The sequence below is a fragment of the Neomonachus schauinslandi genome, chromosome 5 (assembly GCF_002201575.2).
Source record: "Neomonachus schauinslandi chromosome 5, ASM220157v2, whole genome shotgun sequence".
Taxonomy (NCBI): Eukaryota; Metazoa; Chordata; class Mammalia; order Carnivora; family Phocidae; genus Neomonachus; species Neomonachus schauinslandi.
In genome coordinates, this window is record NC_058407.1 from 22,619,725 (window position 1) to 22,644,463 (window position 24,739).

Here is a 24,739-nt window from a genome sequence, read left to right on the forward strand (position 1 = left end):
TGGCTCTTTTCCCATGCAACACCCTCACTACTCCACAGATTTCATGGGCCGCCTCCGTCTTTAATTCCCACTTTGTCTTAAGCTCTCTTTCTAAACGAATTGAGTCCATTGTCCTCAGTCCAGACGTGTGGCTCTGCTGAACGCTCCCTGTTGCGGCCACCATTTCACCGCTCTGCTAGCAAGCAGCCCAGAGGGGATTCCATATGCTCACCCATCTTGATTTCACTTCTCTCTTTTGCTAGTGGGATGCCGTACTTTGGAAAGCAGCTAAGTGAAAGCATCCATCCTCAGAGTAAGAGTAATAGCTAAAATCTCTTGGTGCCCACTACATGCTGGGCACCGAACTGCGTAATCCTCACAGCTCTCCAAAGTAGATGATGTATTAACATACCCATTTTACAGACGAAATAACGAAGACCTAGAAGTTAAATACCTTTACACACAGTGGAGTCAAGACAGGAATCCAAACATGCCCTTCTGTGCTCTTGTTCGCTGTAGTGCAGTAGCTTCTGGAGGAAGGAGCCTAGCGGTGGGTCCCCTCATGAATTTATGAAGACATACACATACACACACACACACACACTCACACTCTGCAGTTGTACTTATGAGCGATGGATTAAACAGGTTGGTGTGTTTTTTCACATGTTTACATTTGGCTTTTTAACTAAAGATTATACATTTTTAAAACTTCACATTTTATTATTACAGAAGCAATACACATTGTTACCCACTTTTAAAATAAAGCTACAAAAAGGAGAAATAAAAGCAATTGTAATTTTGTCACACAGAGGGTAAACACCTCTCTGTTAACACCTTGTTCATATGTAAGCCTCCAGACTGATTCGTCATGCATTCATAGGCATCCCTTTCCTACAAAGAAATAGAAATATTCAGTGCCTACTGTTTTCTAATCTATTTTTAACATAACAATATATTTGAAAAAGTTTATTCCATTATATATTCATCTGCAGTATTACTCGTAGTGGTTGAACAATATTCCAATCCATAACTGAACAAAACTTACTGGGGCAGCTGGGTGGCTCGGATGGTTAAGCGTCTGCCTTCAGCTCAGGTCATGATCCCGGGGTCCTGGGATCAAGTCCCGCATCGGGCTCCCTGCTAGGCGGGGAGCCTGCTTCTCCCTCTGCCTCTGCCTCTCTCTCTCTCTCTCTCTGACTCTTATGAATAAATAAATAAAACAATTAAAAAGAAAAAAAATTACTTAACCAGTTCCCCTTATTTGTCATTAGGTCCTTTTGAATCTTTTCAAATTATAACCAGTACTGTGGGCAACATCCCCATACCTAAATCTTTTGCAGCTGGTCTGATTATTTCCTTAGAATGAGCCACTAAATGTAGAGTGGCTAGGTCAAAAGTATACACATCTTAGAAACTCTGGTAAAGTATTGCCAAATTGCCTTCCAAAATATTTGTTCCAGTTTACACTCCCAGAAGCAGTGCACAAAAATGTGTTGATGTTTGCTTGTCACATCTCTCAAGGGCATGTACTTAATATCTTGGATGTGCTCCTAGTTGAGGGAGAACTGGGGAACTTTTATGAGAAACCATACATCTTCAGCATGACCCCGGGGCTTATCAGCTCTGTCCGATCAACATCTATTCTAGATGTAACTCCAGAATCTATCTTTATGACCTGAACTCTTTATTTTATGTGAAGAATGTTTTATACTTTCACAGCCCCTGAAAAACTATGGAAGATTAAATAATTCTTGTTATTTGCTCTAAAGACCAAGAGCTATAACTAAGTGCTAACTAAGGATTTTTGGAAATCACTTGTCAAGTGGAGGAGAGTGTGTTTTGATAAATTAACTGCTCTCTGAATTAATGTAGGATGCAGTACAACTGAGTTTACATGCATAGCAGCGGAGAACAGTTCTGACAATGACTTTCAATCAAAAATCAACTGTATTTTTAGAGCAGAAGTTCTCAAACTATGGTAGCAGCCGCATGTGGAAATTTGTTATAAATGCAAAATCTTTGCCCCTACCTCACTTACTGTCTTAGTTTGTTCAGGCTGCTGTAATAAAAATACCAGATTACAGGGAGAAATTTATTTCTCGTGGTTCTGAAGGCTGGGAACTCCCAAGGTCAAGGCGCTGGTAGATTTGGTGTCGGGTGACGGCCCTCTTCCTGGCTCATTGAGGGTCATCTTCACTGTGCCCTCTCACGGTAGAAGAGGCCTCTCTTATAAGCCCACTAATGCCATTCAGAGCTCTATTCTCACAACCCGAGCACCTCCCAAAGGCCCCACCTGCTAAGACGTTGGGCATTAGGACTCAACATAAGAAGTTTGGGAGATCATAGACCTTCAGTTCATCGCACTTACTGAATCAGAAACTCTAGGGGTGGAGCCCAGCGATCTGTTATTTAACAAGCCTTCCACAGGATTCGAACGCTCACAAAAGTTTGAGACCCACTGCCTTGGTGCACTGGGTGTTCCGGTTAGGTCTGCTGGGTGGACAGGCTGCCCTGATACAGTCATCGCGCCATGGTGCCTGGCAACCAGCCAGGGCCCGAGGAATAGAGATGGAGGGCACCACCGTGCGCTGTGCTAGATGCGGCCAGGGTGTGTGAGTTACACTTGGCAGTGCAGTAGCCGTGTCCTGTGCCCGAGGACTCGTTTGAGTGGCTGCCTGCCCACCGTCTGCTCTTGTCACGTGGTCTCAGTGAGGTTCTGTATTCACCCAGCCCTCGTGTCCAGTTATGATGACAAGAAAAGCCCTCGAGAGATCATTTAACCTCATTCCCCCACCAAATGAGACTTACCCCTAAGTCATTGGTGACAAATGAGAGTCCAAACTATTTTTAAAGACATCCAGAGGGAAAAACTTCCCAGCTGGCCCTAATAATCCTCCTGCCCTCCCAACAAGTCTTTCCTTCTCATCTCCATGCTTGCAATTTGAACCAGTTTCCTATTACAAAAATGAACACTTAGCCTTTCTCTCCTTGAGGCTGACAAATCACAGAAGTCTGTGAAGCTTTCCCATCCCATAGGAGTCTCCTGGCATATCTCTGATCACATTTGTGGTTCTGCAAGTTCTTCCAAGGCCTTCATGCCTGGCTCTGGGCACCAGGGCTCTCTGAAAAGTTTACTGGCTCTTTGTGCGTTGAGAAGCTGGTACTGCGGTTCTTTCTTATAAAGCTGGGTTTGTGCTCATTACCATACCTTAATTCATTTGCTCGTTCTCTTAATAAACATGGACTTCAGCAGCTGTTAGATTGAACCCTATGAAATTGCTGATATGGCTATGTCATAGGGTTCAACCTAAGACCATGTGCTAGTCATTATGGGGGAGACAAGAAACAAATCAAGAAAGGTGTGGGCCATCCTCAAGGAACCCCCCCCCCACAGAGTGAGGAAAACAACCCTAGGACCAGGGCAGTGAACCCCAAGGGAGAGCAGCAGAGGGTCCCAGGGCAGGCCTTCAGAACAAGAGACAGCCATCCTGTCAGGCTGGGAGGCCACACGAGGCTTTCCCAGGAAATGACCTTGAGACTGAGTTCCAAAGGGTAAAAGTGCATTTCAAATGGCTGATCTGTGGTCTGCTCTCTGCCTCTTACAGTCTCTGCAACATAACTAGTTTTGCTGAATACAAAATACGATACTGCTGGTTTTGTGCATTTTTTAAGTCATTTAAAAGTCACTTAGGGCTACCAAACATAATTGTTTGATCCTATTTTAATTTACTTGCTGAAACTGAATACAATAATTAAGCTTTGAAACGAACTAAAGAAAATATTATGTGGCCAAATTAACAGTTATGACTCAGCACTTGAATATTTAACTAGAAAGCATTCTCAGGGTAGCCATGTGTGGGTTAAAAATATAAGTTGGATGGCAGTAGACCATCCGGAGATCTATTCCCCAGTCTGTGTTTAAAATACACTGGAAATGAGCAGAGTATTGTAAGAATGAAGGGTCGGTGACATCCTCCCCATGGACTGCCTCACTCTGTTCCCTCTTTGTACTGGTTATGGGGCACAAATGATTCTCATTAGGAACATAAACATCACTCCAGACTCAAACGCAACATTACAGCTCACAACTGAAATGCTCCCTGTCGTAAACCTCTTTGCTCTCACTCACACTTATGAAAGTCATGCTCTGAGACCAGAGCATCCCTGCAGTCTCAAAAGGATATTCTCATACTGTTGATTCTGCATTAGAAAATGAGAAACTGTTTCTTTTCAGGGCATGCTATAAGGATAAAATAAAAGCACCAGTGGCAATTTCTGACTTGATACAGAGATTCCAAGCAGTTCATAGTTTATAGTTTAATTTTTTTTTTTTTTAAGATTTATTTGACAGAGAGAGACAGCGAGAGAGGGAACACAAGCAGGAGGAGTTGGAGAGGGATAAGCAGGCTTCCCGCTGAGCAGGAGCCTGATGCAGGGCTCGATCCCAGGACCCTGGGATCATGACCTGAGCTGAAGGCAGACGCTTAACAACTGAGCCACCCAGGCGCCCCCATAGTTTATAGTTTAAAAGGAAAAGACAAAAGATGGTATTGCTTTCTTGGGTGAATCCAAAAATCCCTCTTTAAAAAAAAAATGTTCTAAGAGTGTTCAATTACTTTGCCTGTTAAGAACAGTATCTCAGGTGCCCACCTCCAGATACAAGGGATATACAATCCCTATTCCGTGTAATGCTTACAGATAATACAAACCCAAGCACTAAATATAAAGCTGGCTTTGTATTTAAGATTCAAAAGTTGCATTTTAGTTTAGGTTTCAGAAATGTAGCATCCCTTTATAACTAAATATTGTTTCTCTTGGAGTAATAAAAGGATGATAATCTTATTCTGGGAAATTGTGAACAAAATACAATTGACTATCACTGTAATGCTTTTTCAGCAGAAGAGCAAGATGCTATAAAGGTTAAGTTAATGGGCGCCTGGGTGGCTCAGTTGGTTGGGCGACTGCCTTCGGCTCAGGTCATGATCCTGGAATCCCGGGATCGAGTTCCGCATTGGGCTCCCTGCTCAGCGGGGAGTCTGCTTCTCCATCTGACCCTCCCCCCTCTCATGTGCTCTCTCTCTCAAATAAATAAATAAAATCTTAAAAAAAAAAAAAGTTAAGTTAATTTGGGGCATTACCCACGAGTGTTCAGCTGCTAAGGTATCTGGAGGTCCTCATTACAAATCAGTCTCTCCTGTAAAACTGGCATTGAAGGGGAGGGAATTTGAGAACTGGGGAAAGCCTCAGAAATTCCACAAAGAGGGCGCCTGGGTGGCTCAGTCATTAAGCGTCTGCCTTCGGCTCAAGTCATGATCCCAGGGTCCTGGAATCGAGTCCCACATGGGACTCCCTGCTCCGCGGGAAGCATGCTTCTCCCTATCCCGCTCCCCCTGCTTGTGTTCCCTCTCTCACTGTGTCTCTCGCTCTGTCAAATAAATAAAATCTTAAAAAAAAAAAAAATTCCACAAAGAGCGTGGCACAGAAAAGAAAACAACTAGAAACAAAAGAGAACCATCACATAAGGTTTGCCCTGAGCATTTTACTGAAGAAGAGAATTCTGTTTATACAAATAAATAAGGCTTGACTGTTTTAACATATGTACATATATGGGAGCATTAACTATCCAGATAGATCACAGAGACTGGGGGGCAAGCACTTTGTAACTTGAGCAGTGGTCCAGCCTAGGGTGCCTCCGTCCCTGGGAAGGAGGAGAAAACCGGCATTGCATTGCAACTCGTAAGAGCAAATGGAGACAGTGGGACGCGGGCGGTCCGTGATTGGATTGAGGCCCTGCTCACTTTATTTCGATATCTATAGAGCCTTCATAAAATGAAGTAGGCCCTTATTGGATTTCTTGCCTCCTTGATTATTCTCCCTGAAGACTCAGTATATTTGCTTTCTTTGTATGTGTTTTCATCTTTCGTTAAAATAACGTATGAAAAGGCCTCTTTGAAGGCTCGGTCAGAGTACACCCAACAGAAAATCCCCTGAAAGAGGCTGGATTTTTATCTCTCATAGAATTATAAATGCCTTAAAGGAGGAGCATTACATTGAAGGCCCGCCAGAGCGCCTCTGCAGCCAGCCAGGGTCCCGCAGCTTCTTGTCAAGGCGCTGAGCAGGAGAGAAGTAGGTTTGGACTCCCGCGGGGGCCCGGTGGCCCCCCCAGCGCCGCCCTCCGCAGGTGGCACAGACCGCGCACAGCCAGCTGCAGGGGCCACGCCAGGATGGCCTCCAGTTAGGAAAGCAGGGATCCCACGAAAGAAAAAGAAATGACCGGGCTTTTATGCTTTCTGCTTTGTTCAGCTTGGCTGAGCGTACGATGTCGAATCTTCGTATCCGGACCCAAACCACCACTGATGCCTTCATTTCAGCCTAAGAGCCGGTGTCCCGGCCTGTCTGTTCCTCTCCGCTCCCTCTCGCTCACATTCGGTGCACAGATCACTGTTCTTTGCTCTGCGGCCACCATTCTCCTCAAGCTGCTCTTAATAACATCAGCAACACATTTCTCTAGTTGCTAAAGCCAGCGATGTCACCCAGAAGACCCAATAAAAATAGCAGCCGCTACGTGTGCCAGCCACGGTGCTGGGCTTTGATTTTTCGGCCCTTTTTCAGTCCTCAGGGCCCCGGGCGCCACCCCCACCTTCTAAGGAATCTGCTGCTTGACCTCGGCGACATGGCGCTCAGCCTTCTTCCAGCTCTGTTTCAGCCGCAGTGACTGAGACAGGGGCTTCCTCGCCCTCTTGTTCACTCCTTGAGCCCCCTCATCTGCTCCCATCTCCTCAGGCACCCCCCTCGATACGGATGGATTCCCAGATCAGATTCTTATTTCGCATTTCCTGCTGGACATCGCCACCTGATTATCGAACTGAGCATGTGCGGGAGGATTTCATGCCAAAGCCTGTTCCCCTGTAGTGTCCGCTCATCTCAGGAATGGCCTCTTCATCCGTGAGTCCTCTCGCTCACTCATCTTCCATGGCACATGGGTTAGCAGAGCCACTTGAGTCTCCCTCGTCGGAGTTACGGCTCCCTCTCCCCTGATTGTGCCTCTGCCGCAGCCCTGGGGCTTAGGGTCTCCCTTCAGCCTCAGCTGTCCCAGTGCTTCCAGTCACCAGCATTGTCTTTCTGCCACCCATGCTCTACTTAAAAACCTCCAGGGGATTCTAGCTTGGCAGAGTAAGTCACAATCTTCCAAACCTACTGTACCAGCCTCATCTTCCACCAATTACCCAAACCCACCATATTATTTCTCATTTCGTGTATATGTTGATTCTTCTGCTAAAACAGCCTCTTCTGTCCTCTTTTGGCACCTGGAAAATGCCTGTTCTTCCTTCAAGAGCCAGCTCAGTCAGCCCCAGCAGGCAGACAGTGCTTGGTGAGTGAGTAGTGAAGGCTTGCCCCACTCTCTCCTGCGAAGTGAGGCTCTCTCTGCTCAGTACTCTGGAGGCCTTCTGTTCCTATCACTGGTGCACTTATCAGCGTGTCGTAGCTTCTCTTTGTGGTGTGTAGCTCCTGTGCTGTCCCTTCCTCTCCCTGCCCCACACACACATCGTTCCCAACCCTCTTTCCCACTGAGCCCAGGTACGAGGCTCAGAGTCTTCTCAACACAGCCCTTGGGACAGCCGCTTTCCATAGACTGTAGTTTGCACACAACCTGAGGTCTGTTTGACATGCCCTGAAGTAGACTCAGAGTTTTCCCAACACAGTGGGCTGCCTGCTATAACCACTAATTGCTGAATGGATAACAAATGGTTTTACTATCTCTTTTTTTGGATTTTTCTTAATACTAAATGAAATGTTGATATTTTAATCTTATGTTAGCTATATATTGTTTCATGGTATGGATAGATCCTTCTGATAGAATGTATTCATGCCAGGAAATGAGCGAGGTAATTTGTTGAAATCCATTGTTACTCTTTACAAAGAATTCCTCATACACATTCAGTTCACCAGGCCACTGCCCATGCCGGCCGTGGCCCGCTCTCTGTACGGAGCTCAGTCCAGGATTTTGCCTTAAAGTCCATATACTGAGTGTTGTTTTTTCTAGCTTTACCTTTGATTTATCTTGCACACTTTTTTTAAAAAAGATATTTATTTGAGAGAGAAAGAAGGAGCAAGCGGAGTGGCAGAGGGAGAGGGAGAAGCAGACTCCCTGCTGAGTAGGGAGCCCAACTCAGGGCTCGATCCCGGGACTCTGGGATCATGACCTGAGCAGAAGGCAGACGCTTAACCGACTGAGCCACCCAGGCGCCCCTGTTTTGTACATTTTTAAGGGTTGGTTGGATAATGCATTAAAAAGATAAAAGTATCTAAATTTCTTTGGCAGGGCGCCTGGTATCTCAGTTGGTTAAGTGTCTGCCTTTGGCTCAGGTCATGATCCCAGGGTCCTGGGATCGAGTCCCGCATCAGACTCCCTGCTCAGTGGGAAGCCTGCTTCTCTCTCTGCCCCTCCCCCTGCACTCATGCTCTCTCTCTCTCACAAAAATAAATAAAAATCTTTAAAATAAATAAATAAATCTCTGTCAATCACGAAAGAAAACTAGCAAGTCCGGGTAATTTAAAACTAGTTAAAAAGTACTTCAGGAGAGCAGCTATTTTCTATACTGTATGAAACATTTAATAAATACTAAATAGTAACACTCTTACTGATCCATCCTCTCTACCTTTGAAATAGGTGTAGTAGCTATCCAAAAGATGTGTCAAAACAATCAGGAGAACATGAAACACCTTATCCATGGCTCAAGTGAAAGATGTAATATAATTATTATTTTTAAGTTCAGTGAGTTTCATTCACCCTATCCAACTAAAAGCCTTCTTTAATTCAGGTCACATTTCGGAATTTAAAAATGGAAAATTGGGTAATGTTTCCCCCCAATTCCCTTACTAGCCATAAGACAGGTGGTTTGGGGACACCCGCAGTGGAAGGTTCTGGTGTGTCAGGCATGAGGCAGTGTGGCGCGGCGAACAGTGATGAGGGGACAGGAAGGGAGAGACGGGGTCTGAAAAGCCCACAGCTGTGCCTACAAGAGCAGTTGCGTTGCATCCGCGTTTACCTGTAAAGCCTGTTCTCCATGTACCGCCTCAGGACTCTGTGCTCTTGGTGAATTATTGAAATGGTTTCCTCACCTTTTTATGTGTTTTCTCTCTCCTTTTGTTCCCACCTGTCTTCTCTGGAAAATCCATCAGGCTAACTGTCAGGTAGGTTCTTCTCGATGTTTAATGTGATTATTAGGAGGAACCATGGTGGGAAATGAAGTACACAGACTAGGGTGACCCGTGATGAATGATCAAACTGAACAGAAAAGGCACGTCCTCAACTGTGGAGAAACTTTCTGCAGATGCATAGAACTCCCGAGGCTGCAGACTCGCAGCACATGAAGCCGGAGGGAACACGTATCATACATAAGAACTTAGCCTAAGGAAATCTAGCGGCTCTAAATGATTAAGTAGGTCACCTGGACTGTCCGGTTTTGCTTTGGCTCAACACACGGGCTGTTCTGGAGGGCTTCATTGTGGCAGGGTGGTATTCTATCCTGCGTAGTCACCAGCGGTGGTGCTGCAAATACGTCAGCTCGTAGGGATTTGGCCAGGTTCAAGAAAAATTCACAATGATGTGTTTAAGTCCCTATTTTAACTACATGATTCAGACCTACATCGTGCCTTGAAGAAAGAGTGACTGGGAGAAAGGGGGAGTGGTGGCGTATGTTTTGTTAATGCCAAACTCACCCTTGGCGTTAACTCTGACATGGTTTAACTCCAGTCAAAGAACGGTTGCTTGAAATCGCAGTAGGAGACAGAGCTGTTCATTTCTCCCTTTGGTGTCAGCGAAAAGGAGTATTCCTTCACCCACAGGAAACGGCAGAACAAGCTCTTTTTAGATTCTCAAGTGCAAGACAGACACTTTAGAAGCCCAAACCGTAGCCGAGCCCAAGAGAAGAGAGACATACATTTAAATTAGTGTGTTTGGGGTGTGTGTGTGTGTGTGTGTGTGTGTTGTTTTTAAGTTGGGCTCATTTTTATCTTTCAAGAGGAGAAATTATGTGCTTCCATTGCCATGCAACACAAACTGCTCTAACAGCTTTCTGATTTTAATTTCAGAAGTCTACAGAGCAAATGAAGAAGGTCCCCACTATTATTCTTTCGGTCTCTTATAAAGGAGTCAAATTTATTGATGCAACAAATAAGGTGAGTACTGCACTTCTCTTTGGTTTAGACACCAGATACACTCCTGGGCATATGATCCAAAATCCTTTGCTCCCATCATGCCCAGCATCTCCCCTTTTATTCACGTCCTGCCCCCCACCTTTCTGCTCCCTGAACACAACTGTAGGTGCGCGTGCGCACACACACACTCTCTCTCTCTCTCTCTCTCTCTCTCTCTCTTTCTCTCTCTTTCTCTCTCTCACTCATACACAGAAGGGCACATCGCATCTGGGGGTTTCATCTAGGATTCCTACACATGTTTTGCTTTTTCTGTGGTGCTTTCTCTAATAGACTGTGGCCACTTAGTACCTGGCATTTCCCTTTGGATCTGGAGAACATTACAACAGGAAAAAAAAAAAGTCACATATGTAATGAAAATGCAGCAATGTCATCGTTCCTCCATCAGAGGAAAATGTTACTGGCCAAAGGACTAGGACATTTGTCTTCCCATTTCTCTAGAGATATATACGTCCTTTCTTTGGATACATGTAGTGAACACCCGACGCAAGGAACACATTCTCTGACTTTCATATTTTATAATTGCGTTTATTCTCAGCTGTTGAGATGGAGGAGAAGATTTCAACTGTATTGTTTTCTTAAGAGGCACAATCAGAAAAGAGGCTCAAGCCACGTTATGACTCAGCTGTGACTTTGTATTCACAGTGGAAACAGTTCGTGAGCTTGGAGGTCAAGTGGGAATGACTGGGTTGCATTTTACTTAAGTGTTCTAGAGTTCCTTTCCTGATGAAGATGATCGAGCGCCAGGGCAAGACTAGAACACTTGGGTGTGACCACTAGTCACTCTCCATAAACAACCAAACCTGACTGGCTCCTCCTCACAGAACCCCCAGATGTCCATGTGTTTTATTCCTATATCCTCCCAAATGATAAACTGTAGAAAGATCCCCATTGGTGAATACCATTTATTTTCTGGACCCCCTACCCGGTTCCCCTACTTGTACTCCATTTTGGAAAAAGGGCATCAAAGTCATGAAACAGGTGAACTAAACAGTAGTAACTTAGGGCCGGGGCAACCAGATTTAGAGACCGGGGGGGGAGTCCCATGAGCAGTGACTCTTGGGAGGCTATAATAACCCTGAGCATCTGAATCAACCAATTCGGAGGTTTCCTCTTTTGTCTAGTAGAACAAAGAAGATTGCTGTAAGAGCAGTCAGACAAGCCCAGGCTCCCCGGATCTACTTAGGAGAACAACCTCCCAGTTTTAGAAACAGTTCTGAAACCCGAGCAGAAAGCTTATAACCCTGCACGATTATGCAGCCTGATGATCTCCAAAGCACAGAGTCAGATGCCTTATGTGAAAAGATTGTTTCAAGCCAGCAATATGGTATTGACCGTTACTGTTGTGGGATTACAACTGTGGAGATTCTCATCAGAAAAATCCCAATTGATTTGCTTTTTTATAGTTGGAAGCAACTTTTAGTTACTGGTGCACAAACTTTTCTTTATCCTTAAATTATAGTCAGTTGGTTTTTAAAGTTTCAGAACCTAATGGAACTCTCATCGACAGCACTGTGGCTGTCACTGTTTTCTAAGGTTCAAGAAAGGCTTTGGCATTTGGGTGTTTTCCCTAACCCGGAGCAACTCTGTATCCATTTGCATTTGAAAACCATGAATAGCAATATATTTCTAGCAGAAGAGTTTGACACTCCCTTAGATTAACAACCTCAGCAGTCTTGGATTCTGACAATTTCTAAACAAGTGGTATTTGCCCTGAAAAGTTCCCAGAGTCTTAAGGCTGTCATTCTGCGAAGCTGGTGGTGTGACTGGATGCGTCTGTATTATTAGCATCCTCTCAAATCCACTCTCCACGATCGGAGGAATGAGAGAGCTCTGTCCGTCCTTTGCATTTGGCTTACAGACACATCAAGGGCTGTAGAACCTGATCTTCCCATACCTTGAGGAGACACTTCTGCTTCAGTCGCCAATAATTAGATGAGTTATCCATGAATGCCTACTCACCCATGACTGTTCTATGGAAGTATGAGCAGTGAACAATACACAAAGGTAATCCTGTGTGAATAAGAATACTAAAGAAGGACAGCATATCTTTCAAGTTCTTGGAGTGTGGTCCTCAGCGAATTTTCAGAACCTAGAGCAAAGGCAAAGTGCCTGTGCTGGGGGTGGAAAGCCACCCTCCCTCTGTCAACATGTGCCTGGCGGCTTTTTCGGGAATCTGGGGACATTGACTTCCACACCGACAAGTGTACAGTGTCCCCATCCTGCAGTGTGGCCGATCAAGCCCGATCAAACAGTGCGTAGGGAGGGCATGGGTGACTCAGGGCCACAGTCTGGCCGTTGGTGGGTGAGAAGCCAAGGCAGAGACTGGATTAGAGCAGAAGAAGAAAGAGTGTCGGGCCGCACTGGTGGGGTCTGACGGCAGAAGGCTGAGAAGCACCACCACCAGCCAGGGCTGAAGGACTGGTTCCGAAAGGCCTCGAGGAGGCACTGTTGAAGGGCCATTCTCAGGCCCTGTTGGGAGGGGAGCTGCGCTCAGACAGCTAGGCCCCCGCAGTGTCCGCCGTGCACCTTCCCGGGCCACCTGGTTCTGTAGCAAAGGCCGACCCCGGATTGGTGCTCGCCCCCCGGGAGAGGAGCTCAGAGGTAACCTCCAGAGCCCTGCTTTCGGTTTGCCCCGCGGACCTCTCCCCTGGGAGGTGCTGTCTTGGTGGGCCGCTTCTGCGGGAAGGACTTGTGAGGCGGACACCTGTTTGAAGACCTCACAAGGTGAGGTGCTAGAGGCCACTAAGCCTGGGATGAGGCACAGCCAAAAGTCACACCTTCGTATCCATATCTGATGCTTTCACTGCGATTTCCTCCTCAGCAGCCCTCTCCCAGCCACTGCGCGGCTCGCTCGCTCTCCAGCTGGAGAGCTGGAGGAGTTTGTACGGCCCGCAGGGCGTGGAGGGGGCGCAGAAACAGAAGGCCTCCGGCCTCTGCTAAGTGACTGCCCTGCAGTCCCGCAGCCAGCTGGTCGCGGGGACGGGCTGAACCTTGACCTGACCTCCCCAGCCCCTAACCTAACTCATCTACTGTCCCTCCATGGCCAGTGCCACCGGTTAGCAGGCAGGGTGCTGCTCTAGCATTTCTCTGGCCCCCACTAGCCCGGGGAGGATGAGCCCTCCGGCAAAGCACTGCTTTCCTTTCCCTCTGTGAATACGGGACTTCGGCTCCTCCATGGGGAAGGGTTAGGTGCCTGGATAGAAACTTGTAAACCTCTCGCCCACAAACTTAGGAAACAAATCGAACCACTAATCCTGTTTTAAGAAGGGAGAGCCGAAAATAGTCTTGAATTAAAAATGGAACTTGGAATAGACCTGCTCCTAAAATGTTGTCGATAAAGCACATCACCTTTCTGTAGATCCACAGCCCAGAGAGAACTCTAGTGAGGCATTCGGCCCAGAGGTCTCTGACAGTTTGGTTACGGCCCTGTCTTCAGACCAGCGGGGTCTTGCAAGAGGTGACACAGTCCCCACATCCAGTGCTTGGCTGAGAGTAGGTTGCGTTTTACCTTCCCGCCCTGACCCCCTCCTCAGTCTTCCCATCCAGCTAAATTAGAAACAGTGCAGTGCTGGGGTTTGGTTTTTGTTTGTTTGCTTTTTGAATGCCAACTTCAAACAGGGCTTATGCTGTTTTTTTAAGCACAAAATAATTCAGAACATTTGCTTAAAGAAGTGTTTTTTGTTTTTTGTTTTTTTTAATAGCTCATACTTCTCCTTCCAAAAAGCTCAGAGTCAAATTAAGAGCCCATTAAGCATGTATGCTGTTCTCATCTGCATCAGCCTCTCTACGGGTCACCTCCTGGCAGCCCTCAGCTGGGGCTGTTGCCTCTGTTTCGGACACTTTCTCTGAAGGGGCACTGCACTCTCCCGGAGAAGGTCTGGCCTGAGGAGGAGACTCAGGAGAAGGGCCCTGCCTGTCGGAGCCAGGAGTGAAGGAAATGGGGAGAGGCTGACTCCTAGGCCCCATCACTTCTCATCACACACCCTTCTGAGAACGTTTCTATTAACTGGCTGGACCAAACACTTCTGTTCTGCACCACCAGCCAGGCACCTGTTTAGCTGTTTCTCAACATGATGAAAGGCAACAGACAAGAAAAAAACAGTCTCTCCCTATTGCAGAGTACCGAGCTGCCAAACTTTCTATCCCAAAGAAGGGGCAGCATGAGTCCCTCCTCACTCTTCCTTTTGAGCCTTTAAAAAGCTCTAGTCTCCTTAGAACATGGTTAGATGTGGAGGCTGAGCAACAGAAGGGGGGTCCATTTTAAATGGAGATGCATCACCAGTACCTTATGTTGACATCCACTGTTAATTTATGGAGGAGCCACTAACTGATGTGTGGCAGGGGGTAGAAAGAATGTGTCCCTCCTTGACATCTTCTCCAAGGAGGAAACCAACCATCCGGTCTCCAGCCGTAGTGTCCTTGGTCTCGGGTGCACCTTCCGCATGGAGAGCTGGCCTCACTGTTCTGTAAACATAGACAGTGCGGAGTGATGGCAGCGTTTCAATAGTGCGACCTCAGGGCTTCACCACATTCCAGCCCCACGGATAGATCAGGAAGCTCTGTTCAAAAATACCTCCCTACATAAGCTATCAATATGAATTCACTTAACAGCATATTTTTAAAGTGCCAGTTAGGATGATTAAGCATCATTTATTCTTAATATAGAGTATATTTGTAGCCTGCCGTCCCTCTAGACCAGGCAACAGAGGAATACAAGTTTCAATAGTGGGAGAGGAGGCTGATTTGGAAATGTGGAGCAACACAGAGGAGGACAGGCCTTGGTAAGCAGCTAAAAGACAGCCCTGGGCTCCTGGAGAATAGAGAAGTGGGAGGTTCCAGAAAATTGGGGGAAGGGCAAGAAAGACAGGAAGAATGTCTTAGTCCGTTTTGGGCTACTCATAACAAATTACCAGACTGGGTGGCTTAAATAATAAGCATTTATTTCTCACAGTTCTGGAGGCTGGGAAGTCCAAGATCAAGTCACCAACAGATTCAGTGTCTGATGAGAGCCCATTCCCGGGCTCATAGATGGCATCTTCCTGCTGTGAGAGCTTCCTAGGTCTCCCTTCTCTTGTAAGAGCACTAATTCCATCATGAGGGCCCCACGCTCAGGACCTGATCACCTCCCAAAGGCCCCACCTCCAAATACTATCACATCAGGGCTTAGGATTTCGGGCTTCCTAAGATTTCAAGATAGGAATTTGGGGAGGACACAGACATGCAGTCCATAATAAAGAGAGATCTCCAAAGATATACTTTGCCTACTTTACAGTTTTGCCCGGGGCCATGGTGCTGTCACATGCCATTGAAGATCGCTGAGAAGTGGCATCTTGTGAATTGGCAAGACTCAGGGAATTCAGTGCAATAAAAATTACAGGGCATTTTCCACTGCAATACTTTCCCAAGAAGCTGATCTTCCAATCTACTGTATGCTAGTAAAAGATCTCAGGAACACAAAATGCCAATTTAGTTAAAAAAAAAAAAATTGGAGCCAATGCTCTATTTCTGATAACAGTGGATCTTGGATACGTGACACCAAAGCCACACTCCCAGAGGTAATGGCAGCTCCCAATTAACATGACGGCGGAGGCTCTCAGCACCTGCTAACATCATCCCTGTGAAGACCGTAGATTCTTAAGTTCAAGACTCACTCGTTCCTAATTTAGTTCTCTACTTGAAGAAATGCTATCTGAATGCCAGAAGAAGATCATGACCTTCTATTTTGAAACTGCATCTTGCAATAGAATGTTATTTGTTTATGGGATTCCAGTTTCAAATTGAGTTATTTTTGACAGTGTGCTGCATGTCATGTCAAAATACAGGGCCACAGTGAAGAATGTCTTAATTTAATTTTCTTTTATGTGTTAATTCTGTAATTGCTTCCCAACCACACAGCTCAGTAGAGCAAGGGACATGAAGTACTTGCTGGGGTACTGGCAGGGAAGGACATTTTGTAAGCATTTTTAGGCATTGATGGGCATACATGGAACATTTTATGGCCAACAGGTTATTTAAGACTGTGCAATTAAAAAGTAATTAGCATAACTAACATACTGAAGGTTTTAGATCTCTGACAACTGCAAAAAAACATAAATGGGATCCTCTAAGATAAAAAACGATTGCACAATTATGTGAATTTTTTTTTCTTTTTAAAAACATCTGTGTATCAAAAGAAATTTCTAGCAGGGTTTGCAGCCAACACGATGCTCCTTGGTTATTTTGTGCTTCAGAATCATGGTACTTAAACCTTTCTTCACTTACCTCCCACCAGTTACTCTTAGAGGCACATTGGGATGAGGGGGCTGGCAGTGAGATGGCATGAAGAAATGCTAGAGAGAAAAAAACAAAATTATGTTAAACCAGTGAGAGGGAGGTGGGGATGAGGGGCCCTGCAGTGCATGAAAGAGCCTGAGCTCCAGAGTCTGACAGCCTTACATTTTAGTTCTGGCTCTGCCACCTGCCCTGCATAAAGCCCTTACACTGAGTACCGTTTTCCCCACCTGTAAGATGATAATGATAACCACAGCACCCACTCATAATTCTACACGGTGGGTGTAGCTAGTGCGGTGTTGTCATCCACGGGGCCCTGCATCAAGCCAGGCATCCAAGACCTGAATAATACAGAGTGGTTTTCTCCCTCATACCACCTCTACACCTCAGCCTCCACAGAGCCTTTAAGAGAGAGCACCTTGAACTGTTGGTGAGGAGGCAAACTGGTGCAAAACAGTATGGAGGTTCCTCAGAAAATTAAAAAATAGAACTACCATATGATCCACTAATTCCACTACTGGGTATTTAGCCAAAGAAAACAAAAACACTAATTCAAAGGGATATATGTACCCCTATGTTTACTGTAGCATTATTTACAATAGCCAAGATATGGAAGCAACCTAAGCATTAATCAATAGATGAATAGATAAGGAAGATGCGTGTGTACACACACACACACACACACACACACACCTACAATGGAATGTTGTTACACAGCCATAAAAAGGATGAGATCTTGTCATTTGCAACAACACAGATGGACCTAGAGGGTATTATGCTAAGTGAAGTAAGATCAAAAAGGACAAATACCATAGGATTTCACTCATATGGAACTTAAAAAATAAATGAATAAACAAAAAGCAGAATCAGACCTATAAATAGAGAGAACAAACTGAGGGTTACCAGAGGAAGGGGATGGGAGGATGGACAAAACAGGTGAAGGGGAGTGGGAGATACAGGCTTCCAGTTATGGAATGAGTAGGTCATGGGAATAACAGGCGCAGCATAGGGAATGTAGTCAATGACACTGTAATAGCGTTGTATGGTGACAGATGGTAGCTACGCTTGTGGGGAGCATAGCAGAACATACAGAGAAGTTGAACCACTGTATTATACACCTGAAACTAATGTAACATTAAATGTCAACTATCCTTTAAAAAATGTCTTAAAGAGAGAGCGCCTTGATGCTTCAACCTGCCCACTTCCTTCTATACTTGCCTTTGATCCAGGGCAGTGGGGGGCTGGAGGGAGCACAGAAGTGAGCAGCAAGATGGGGAAGGGTTTAGAGAGCTTCTTGGGACAGTTTCTCCCAGCATGCAGAATGTGGCAGGTGATGCTTTCCAGACAGAATTAGCAGGAGGCAGCACTGCTTATCTATAGGTGTATATGGGGAATGAAAACCATAAAATGCTTAGTAACTACTATGTTTTTAAAAAGCGTGTCTGCCACCCGGAGTCCTTCTGCTCACAGCACCTGGTGAGAACCACTGCTGCAGGATATGACAACATTAGGTTGTTTTTAATTAAATGAAAAATTCCTTCCAGACCTGGTGCACATTTGCCCACAGATCGTTCACTCTGAATGTTGCTGGTCTAGAACATTCTAGAAAGAGGGGAAGGCAGCTGATTCCCAAGTCATTTGCCTTGGTTCTAAAATATGCTGGTTTGCAAAGGAAAACAATTGTCACTTATTTCATTTATTCCAGAACATAATTGCTGAGCATGAAATTCGTAATATCTCCTGTGCTGCCCAGGACCCAGAAGACCTCTCAACATTTGCTTATATCACAAAAGATTTGAAGTCCAATCACCACTACTGTCATGTGTTTACTGCCTTTGATGTGGTGAGTACTGTCTTTAAAGTATTTCCCCAAACGTACCTGCAGTTTGTTGAAAACTTGCAGTTAAGATACTTGGCTTGTTTATCAAGTGTTAAGGTATGCCTAATGTGTAGGATATTTTGCAGACTCCGTTTTTCTGAGCTTTGCCTATATTGTCACTCATCCATTAAATTTAGAACTCCGCTTCTGCTTGGTATCCAAACTGCTGTTGCTCAACTACTAACTTCACTTTTCAGATTTGACAAATCCATTTCTTTCTTTGGTACCAAAGTATGGTAATGCCTGTTGGTTTCTCTGGTGGCCACTTCTAAATAGTAGGGCATAGTCGTCTAGGTTTGTTGGGAAGAAAAATAATTTCAGTGCCTCATACGTTATTTGTGGTCTTCTGTATTGAAAAATAGTCAAACAAATTAGACACCTACAGGTAATAATTGGGAACACCAAGGTTTGATCTATTTGCTTATTCAGAAGTTAGTCTTACAATGACATACTTATGGTATTATACCACTTATGGTCCTGTCTGTCATTAGTCTAAATATTAGCTCTTTATTACAGACTTGAGAAATGAAAGCAATTCTAGAGAACAAGTGTTCCTTGAAGATAGATACATAGATACCCTCAATGTGGTACAAATTCTTGAGGATATCTCTAATACAGTACCTTGGGCATTCTGTATTTGAAGCAGAACAGATATGGCTGCAACCATGAAATAATTTGTAATCAGAATTATTAAAATGTCCCTTTGACAGTACTGCTCTGTCCAGTGTGTTTGAAATATACATATTTAAAGAATTACACAGTAAGTGCAATATAATGTATTTTTGGAAGGGCAGCCCACAGTTCAGTGTCATGGGCGAAACTTCTTGGAGCAGTCTTTGTCAGCTCTGGCTAACACCCAAGGACCAAAGACTCCCATAGTCCAAAGTACACACCATTCTACGGTACATTAGGCTCATGCCCAGAGCATTTGCATCATGCTACAGGTGGCTCATCTCAGTTTTTGGAGAATGAAAACAGGAAAGAACATTCATGTGCCTTAAAAAAAATCCCTTCTATTTTGGGAGGTATGTGGAAAATAATATAAAAGTGGTATGTGGTAACAGTAAGAACTACAAAGCAGAGCCCTCGAAGGCTGCTCCAAATATCTGGTTGTGTGTGATTGCATGAGATCGATGGTGCTGATTAAAGGCATTTCAGCGTTAGGTTTCTGGTGCCTTACACATAACTCACCATTCTTGTGAAATGCCGTTGTTCCTGTAAACAGCAAAATTCCATTCTCTCCACGCGCATTTTGGTTTGCACGAAGCACCTAGCACTGAGGCAGTTGGCTTAGTGTTATAGAGGGAACAGGCAGATGAGAGTTAGCACCCCAGCTCTGCTTCCTGCGCCCGGGTCTTACACAAGTTGCAGGACTTCTCCGAGTCTTGACTTCCTTTGTCTATAAACCAGGTACAGGGATGTATGCCTCACGGGTTTTCACCAGGACTGACATGAAGGGACATATGGAGAATGCCTCACCAATAACAGGTGTTCCATGTTAGCTCCTTTCCCACCTCTTCCCTCTCCTTGCCTACCAACATCACAATTGACAGCCCGGTCCCCTTCCTGCTAAAAGACATAAAATAGATCTGCCACAAGTGTGTTTATGATCCCGAGTTTTCCCACTGCTCTTGCAAAGAACTGAAAAAAAAAATAGAAGCAATAAATAAATAAAATAGAAACAAGAGAAAGAAAATATTGACTCTGCAGGCCTTAGAATGGTATATTGCCTCCATACCGTGTTTGCACTGAATGTCAGCATTAATATTGTGATCACCTTCAGGATGAATTCCAGCCTTTCAGTGACTACTGCAGCCTTTCTTTCTAAATTGGTTTTTAAAGTAATATATAACTGGCCTTTATGATCGTACCCCAAACATTGTCCTGTATTCAAACTGAAAATGATTCCTATGGGCCATCGGCCCCCTTGAGTTTTGAGCAGTGTGTGTGTGATGGCAGAATACTGAGGCAAAATGTGGGGTGTGGAAATAGTCAACTATTTAGTTTTAGGATCAACATGATGTCCCTGATACATTTGGAAGCATGTAGAGAATTGCCTCATCTTTTATCTTTTCACCCAGATGTTTGATTTACTGTAGACCTTCACAGGCCTGGTATAAGCTCCAGAGGATTTTCATCATATACCACAAATCCGCCATTTTAATCCTCTCTAGGTGAACATGGTGTGTCTAACTTCAAAAATAGTAACAAAGGCCACCAGCCTTGACCTGGGCCTTTGAGCAATTTCGAGATGCAACAAGCTTTGCTTACACACACACACACACACACACACACACACACACACACACACAGCCTTTTTGAGCATGAATTTAGTATCTTTATATAGGACAGTTCAAGATTCAGTCCAGTCTTGAAGCCTTAAAATTTTTTTGATATGAGTCATTCTCCTAGGCTGCCCAAATGGTAAAAAAAAAAAAAAAAAAAAGGAAAGAAGAAATAAGAATGCCTTAAGTATACACTTTATCTTTTAGCTGATCTGTATGCTTACATATACATTTTTTATTGCAAAGTTATTGCTGCTTTGACCCTGTAAAGCTTTTACAGTTCAAAAAAACGTTTTTATGAATATCTACTATCATTGAGAAAAGTCAATGATGTCTAGAACGCTTCCAGGTTATAGAGAGTTAGGTTTGAAATTCAGAGTATTTTCCCATAGAAATCCTGTGGTCTGGGAAGGGAGGCCCAAGTCCCCCCACAAATCTACCATGTGAGTTTAACACAGTTCACTTACTAAGGGACATTGCTGAGCTTTTAATATGCTCAGATGCCGAGAGGGGGTGGAGTGCGCCATGTCTCCCAAGTTCATCTGGCTGTTGAGCCCTTTTCGGAGAGCACCTTGCAGGGGTGGCATTCTACAGAACATACTTTAGGAAATGTTATACTTTAGGATCTCTAAGCCTGTTTCCATTACTTAGTATCTATGCTAAATTCAGCTTGTGATAGTTTCAGTTTTAGATGACAGGTAGATGAAAATAAAAAGACTAGAGCAAAAGCAGAATTAGGGGGCAGGTTCCCATGAAAAAAGCTAGTATGTACCTACTGGCAAGCACCTGACCTCCTTGCATTCTAGACTCTTGCTGTCATGACAGCAAGAACACATCTCATCCACTGCAGAACAGAAGGCTTCCCAAACCCCACCTTCCAGGCAGTGAAAACTTAGGGAAGAGGGAACAGCAGGACTGGGTAGAAAAGAAGGATGTGTCATGATCTCAGGTGGCCGAAGGGCTATCATGCAGCTAGAATTGCCAAGGCGGGGAGAAGGGGGGATGAGTGTTTTGGTGGCCACCAGATTTCAAAGCTGCAGTGATCATCCTTAGAAGGACACTATGAGTAAGAAACAGATATAACCAAGGTAACTTGGAAACTGTCATCTTCTATATACTGTTCACTCAATCTAGATTTCTAATAGAATGAGATAGGTCAGAAAGATTTTAATGCATGGTCTGTGGGACTATCAGATTTATTGCAAAAATCTAGAAAGGACCTCATTCAGTAGTTTTAAAGTATGAATTTTTTTTTAAATAGCATTAAAAGCCATGACTGTTGCTAGACCTTTGCTAATTCTCATTTCTCTTTAAAGAATATGTTTGCAGTCTTCGATATTTTTAACCATGCTCATTTTTCTCTTACGTGCAACTCCCAAATTCTGTAATCTTCAGTGTGCAGCACGTGGTATGGCTCAGACGGGCTCAGGAATATGCAGGGAATGTTGAAGTCATGCTGCTGGTGGGTGGTGGATGTGGGAGACGAAGCTCCCTCTTTCCTGTGCTTTCTTGGCTGAATGTGGGCCATGAAAGGAACTAAACTGGAGAAGCAGAAATGACGAAATGCAGGCAGACATGTTTGGCGGACTGTGTGACAGCAGCTGATAGTATTCTGCCATCAGGATGTACCAGCAAGCCAAAGCAGAGACGGAAAAGAACAGTAGAGTCAACCACACTGTCCTGACCACTGAGACCTATGCCATCTTCTGACTTTGCCTCTGCTACGAGTTTCTCGGTTTTCTCATCCGTTTAATGAATTTAAAATTCCTGAGCCCCCCTCCTTTTTTTTTTCCAGTTTTAGTGAGATATAATTAGCAGATGACATTGTATTCGTTTTAGGTACACGACATAATGATTTATGTATATATTGTGACGTGGTCACTACAATAGCTTTAGTTAATATCCATCAACCTCACAGTTAAACGGTTTTTTCCCTCGTGATGGGAACTTTAAGATCTACTCTCTCAGCAACTTTCAAATACACAGTATGGTATTATGAACTGTAGGCACCGTGCCATGCATGACATCCCCAGAACTTGTAACTGCAAGTTTGTGCTTTTTGACCCCCTTCACCCATCATGCCCATGTGCAAACTGAGAATATATATGCAGGGTAGCTCGAAGTCCCTGACGAGAAGTATTTATGACCGATGCTGCCAAGGTTGTCCGACAAAGTGGGAACTTAGTGCAGAAAACGGTTGCTATTGTTGTTGACGCTAGCCGGCCTAGCGTAATACTGTACGTGCAGCTGGGTGGTAGCTTTCGTTCTCTTTCTCACTTCCTCCACCTGAAAGTGGCCCTTGATCTCTTTGATTCCGAGACTGTGGAAGGGCATGACCATGGAAGAAAATGTTAAAGTGCATAGAGCCTGGAGGACGGACCTGTGTCACTTCCCCTGGCCTGTCTGCCATGTGTAATAACACCCGGCAGCAAAACCCAAGCTGTTCCCTGGCCCCTGAAACGCCTCAGCAAGTCAGTGTCAGGAAGGATCCTGCTCCCAAGAGCAGTGAGGGGCTCTAATTGAATAAAAAAAAAGCAGCATTGGCAGCCCAGCGGTTCTTACACACCACCACCTGTTCCCTCACCGAAAACAGGAATAAATTAACACTGTCAGGGTGCATTTATCTGTATCTTTCAACTCCACTGGCATAAATCATTGAGAATTAACCGAGTCACAAAGTCAAAGGTGGGTGGATATTCAAGGAATATTACTCTTTTTTTTTTTTTTCCTCTCATCCCTATTTTTTGTGGGTGAGGGAGGGAAGGATGTTATTAGTGCCTTAACTCAATCCCAGTTTTTGTGAAATTAAAACAAAGGGCATTCTGGCCTATTTTTTTTTCACAGATTGCCTGGCAGCATTTATACATGTGTTCATATAATATAGCCTCTTTCCGAATGACTAAAAATCACATGCCATGGGGCGCCTGGGTGGCTCAGTTGGTTAAGCGACTGCCTTCGGCTCGGGTCATGATCCTGGAGTCGCGGATCGAGTCCCGCATCGGGCTCCCTGCTCAGCGGGGAGTCTGCTTCTCCCTCTGACCCTCCTCCCTCTCATGCTCTCTGTCTTTCATTCTCTCTCTCTCAAATAAATAAATAAAAATCTTTAAAAAAAAAAAAATCACATGCCATGTTTAGAGGTGTGGCCTTTAGAATCAGGTCAGCACCTCTTAGCTTTATAGTTTGGCCAAGAACTAATCCTCAGTTTCCTCATCTGTAAAACAGAGATGAACAACAGTACCCAGCACCTACAGCTCTTCTGAGAATTAAACGCGATACTGTGTGTCCATTTCCAGCCCAGGGTGTTCAGTCATTCTCAGCTGCTGAGGACAGGAGATGGGTAGTAGCAGTTGTTCACTAGTTGTGGTGGTTGTATTCTTTCTTGTCCTCAGAACCTGTATGAGGATTTATGTCCCAGGTTTTTGTATACAGCATGTGTTTGCTGCAGCAACATTCCACACTTGGAGGGAAAAAGTCAAAGGCCATTTAAATACATTTATTGAGTGCCTACTATGAGTCAGGCACAGGTCCCTGCTCTCCAGGAGCTCTTAGTTCAGTAGAAGAAGTAAGGACATAACAAATAGTTGCAATAAAATCCCACCCATGCTATCCTGGAGCTGAGCCAGCACCTACAGGGCTGGGGCTGCTCCCAGAGGAGGCGTGCTCCCTGCTTCGGCTGGAAGCTGAACGCTTAGTTTGTGTGAACATGTGATAAGTTTGGAGGTGTGACAACTCATTAATTCACTTTGCAATGGCGAGCTCAGGGCATTAGATGCACATCTGCGATAAGCAAGGAAAAAGTCATTTGTATTTACTGTGTTTATTAAGCCAAGGAAATGGACTTTTTCATTTGAGAAAGATTTTCAATGAGAAGGTTTAAAATAAGAAGGGTTTTGAATTTGGTAAGTGCCCCTTTTCAAAGGTGTAACAAGTTAGTGACAGGGGTACTGTAGCTTCCACTAGGAGCTTTGACTTTTGAAGAGTGGGGAGAGGTTGAAACCTAGCAAATCTCTCTTTTGACACCCTTTCTCCAAATCCCTGCCAAGTAACAGGGAAAAGACCAGCTGTGTTTCCCTTCTGCCCTGGCAAGCCAGTCCTGCAGCATGGC

General features: G+C 44.7%; 1 protein-coding gene across 13 annotated transcripts in view; it reads left to right on the forward strand.

Annotated features, from left to right (window-relative positions):
* ANKS1B (ankyrin repeat and sterile alpha motif domain containing 1B) overlaps positions 1-24,739 on the forward strand; it is a 1,116,839-nt gene that overhangs the window by 1,070,202 nt on the left and 21,898 nt on the right. For all 13 annotated transcript variants that reach the window (XM_021687341.2, XM_021687343.2, XM_021687344.2 and 10 more), the window contains 3 exons: positions 9,163-9,174; positions 10,075-10,161; positions 18,176-18,313. In XM_021687341.2, coding sequence (XP_021543016.1) covers positions 9,163-9,174; positions 10,075-10,161; positions 18,176-18,313 — 237 coding nt within the window. The remainder of the gene's footprint in view (positions 1-9,162; positions 9,175-10,074; positions 10,162-18,175; positions 18,314-24,739) is intronic.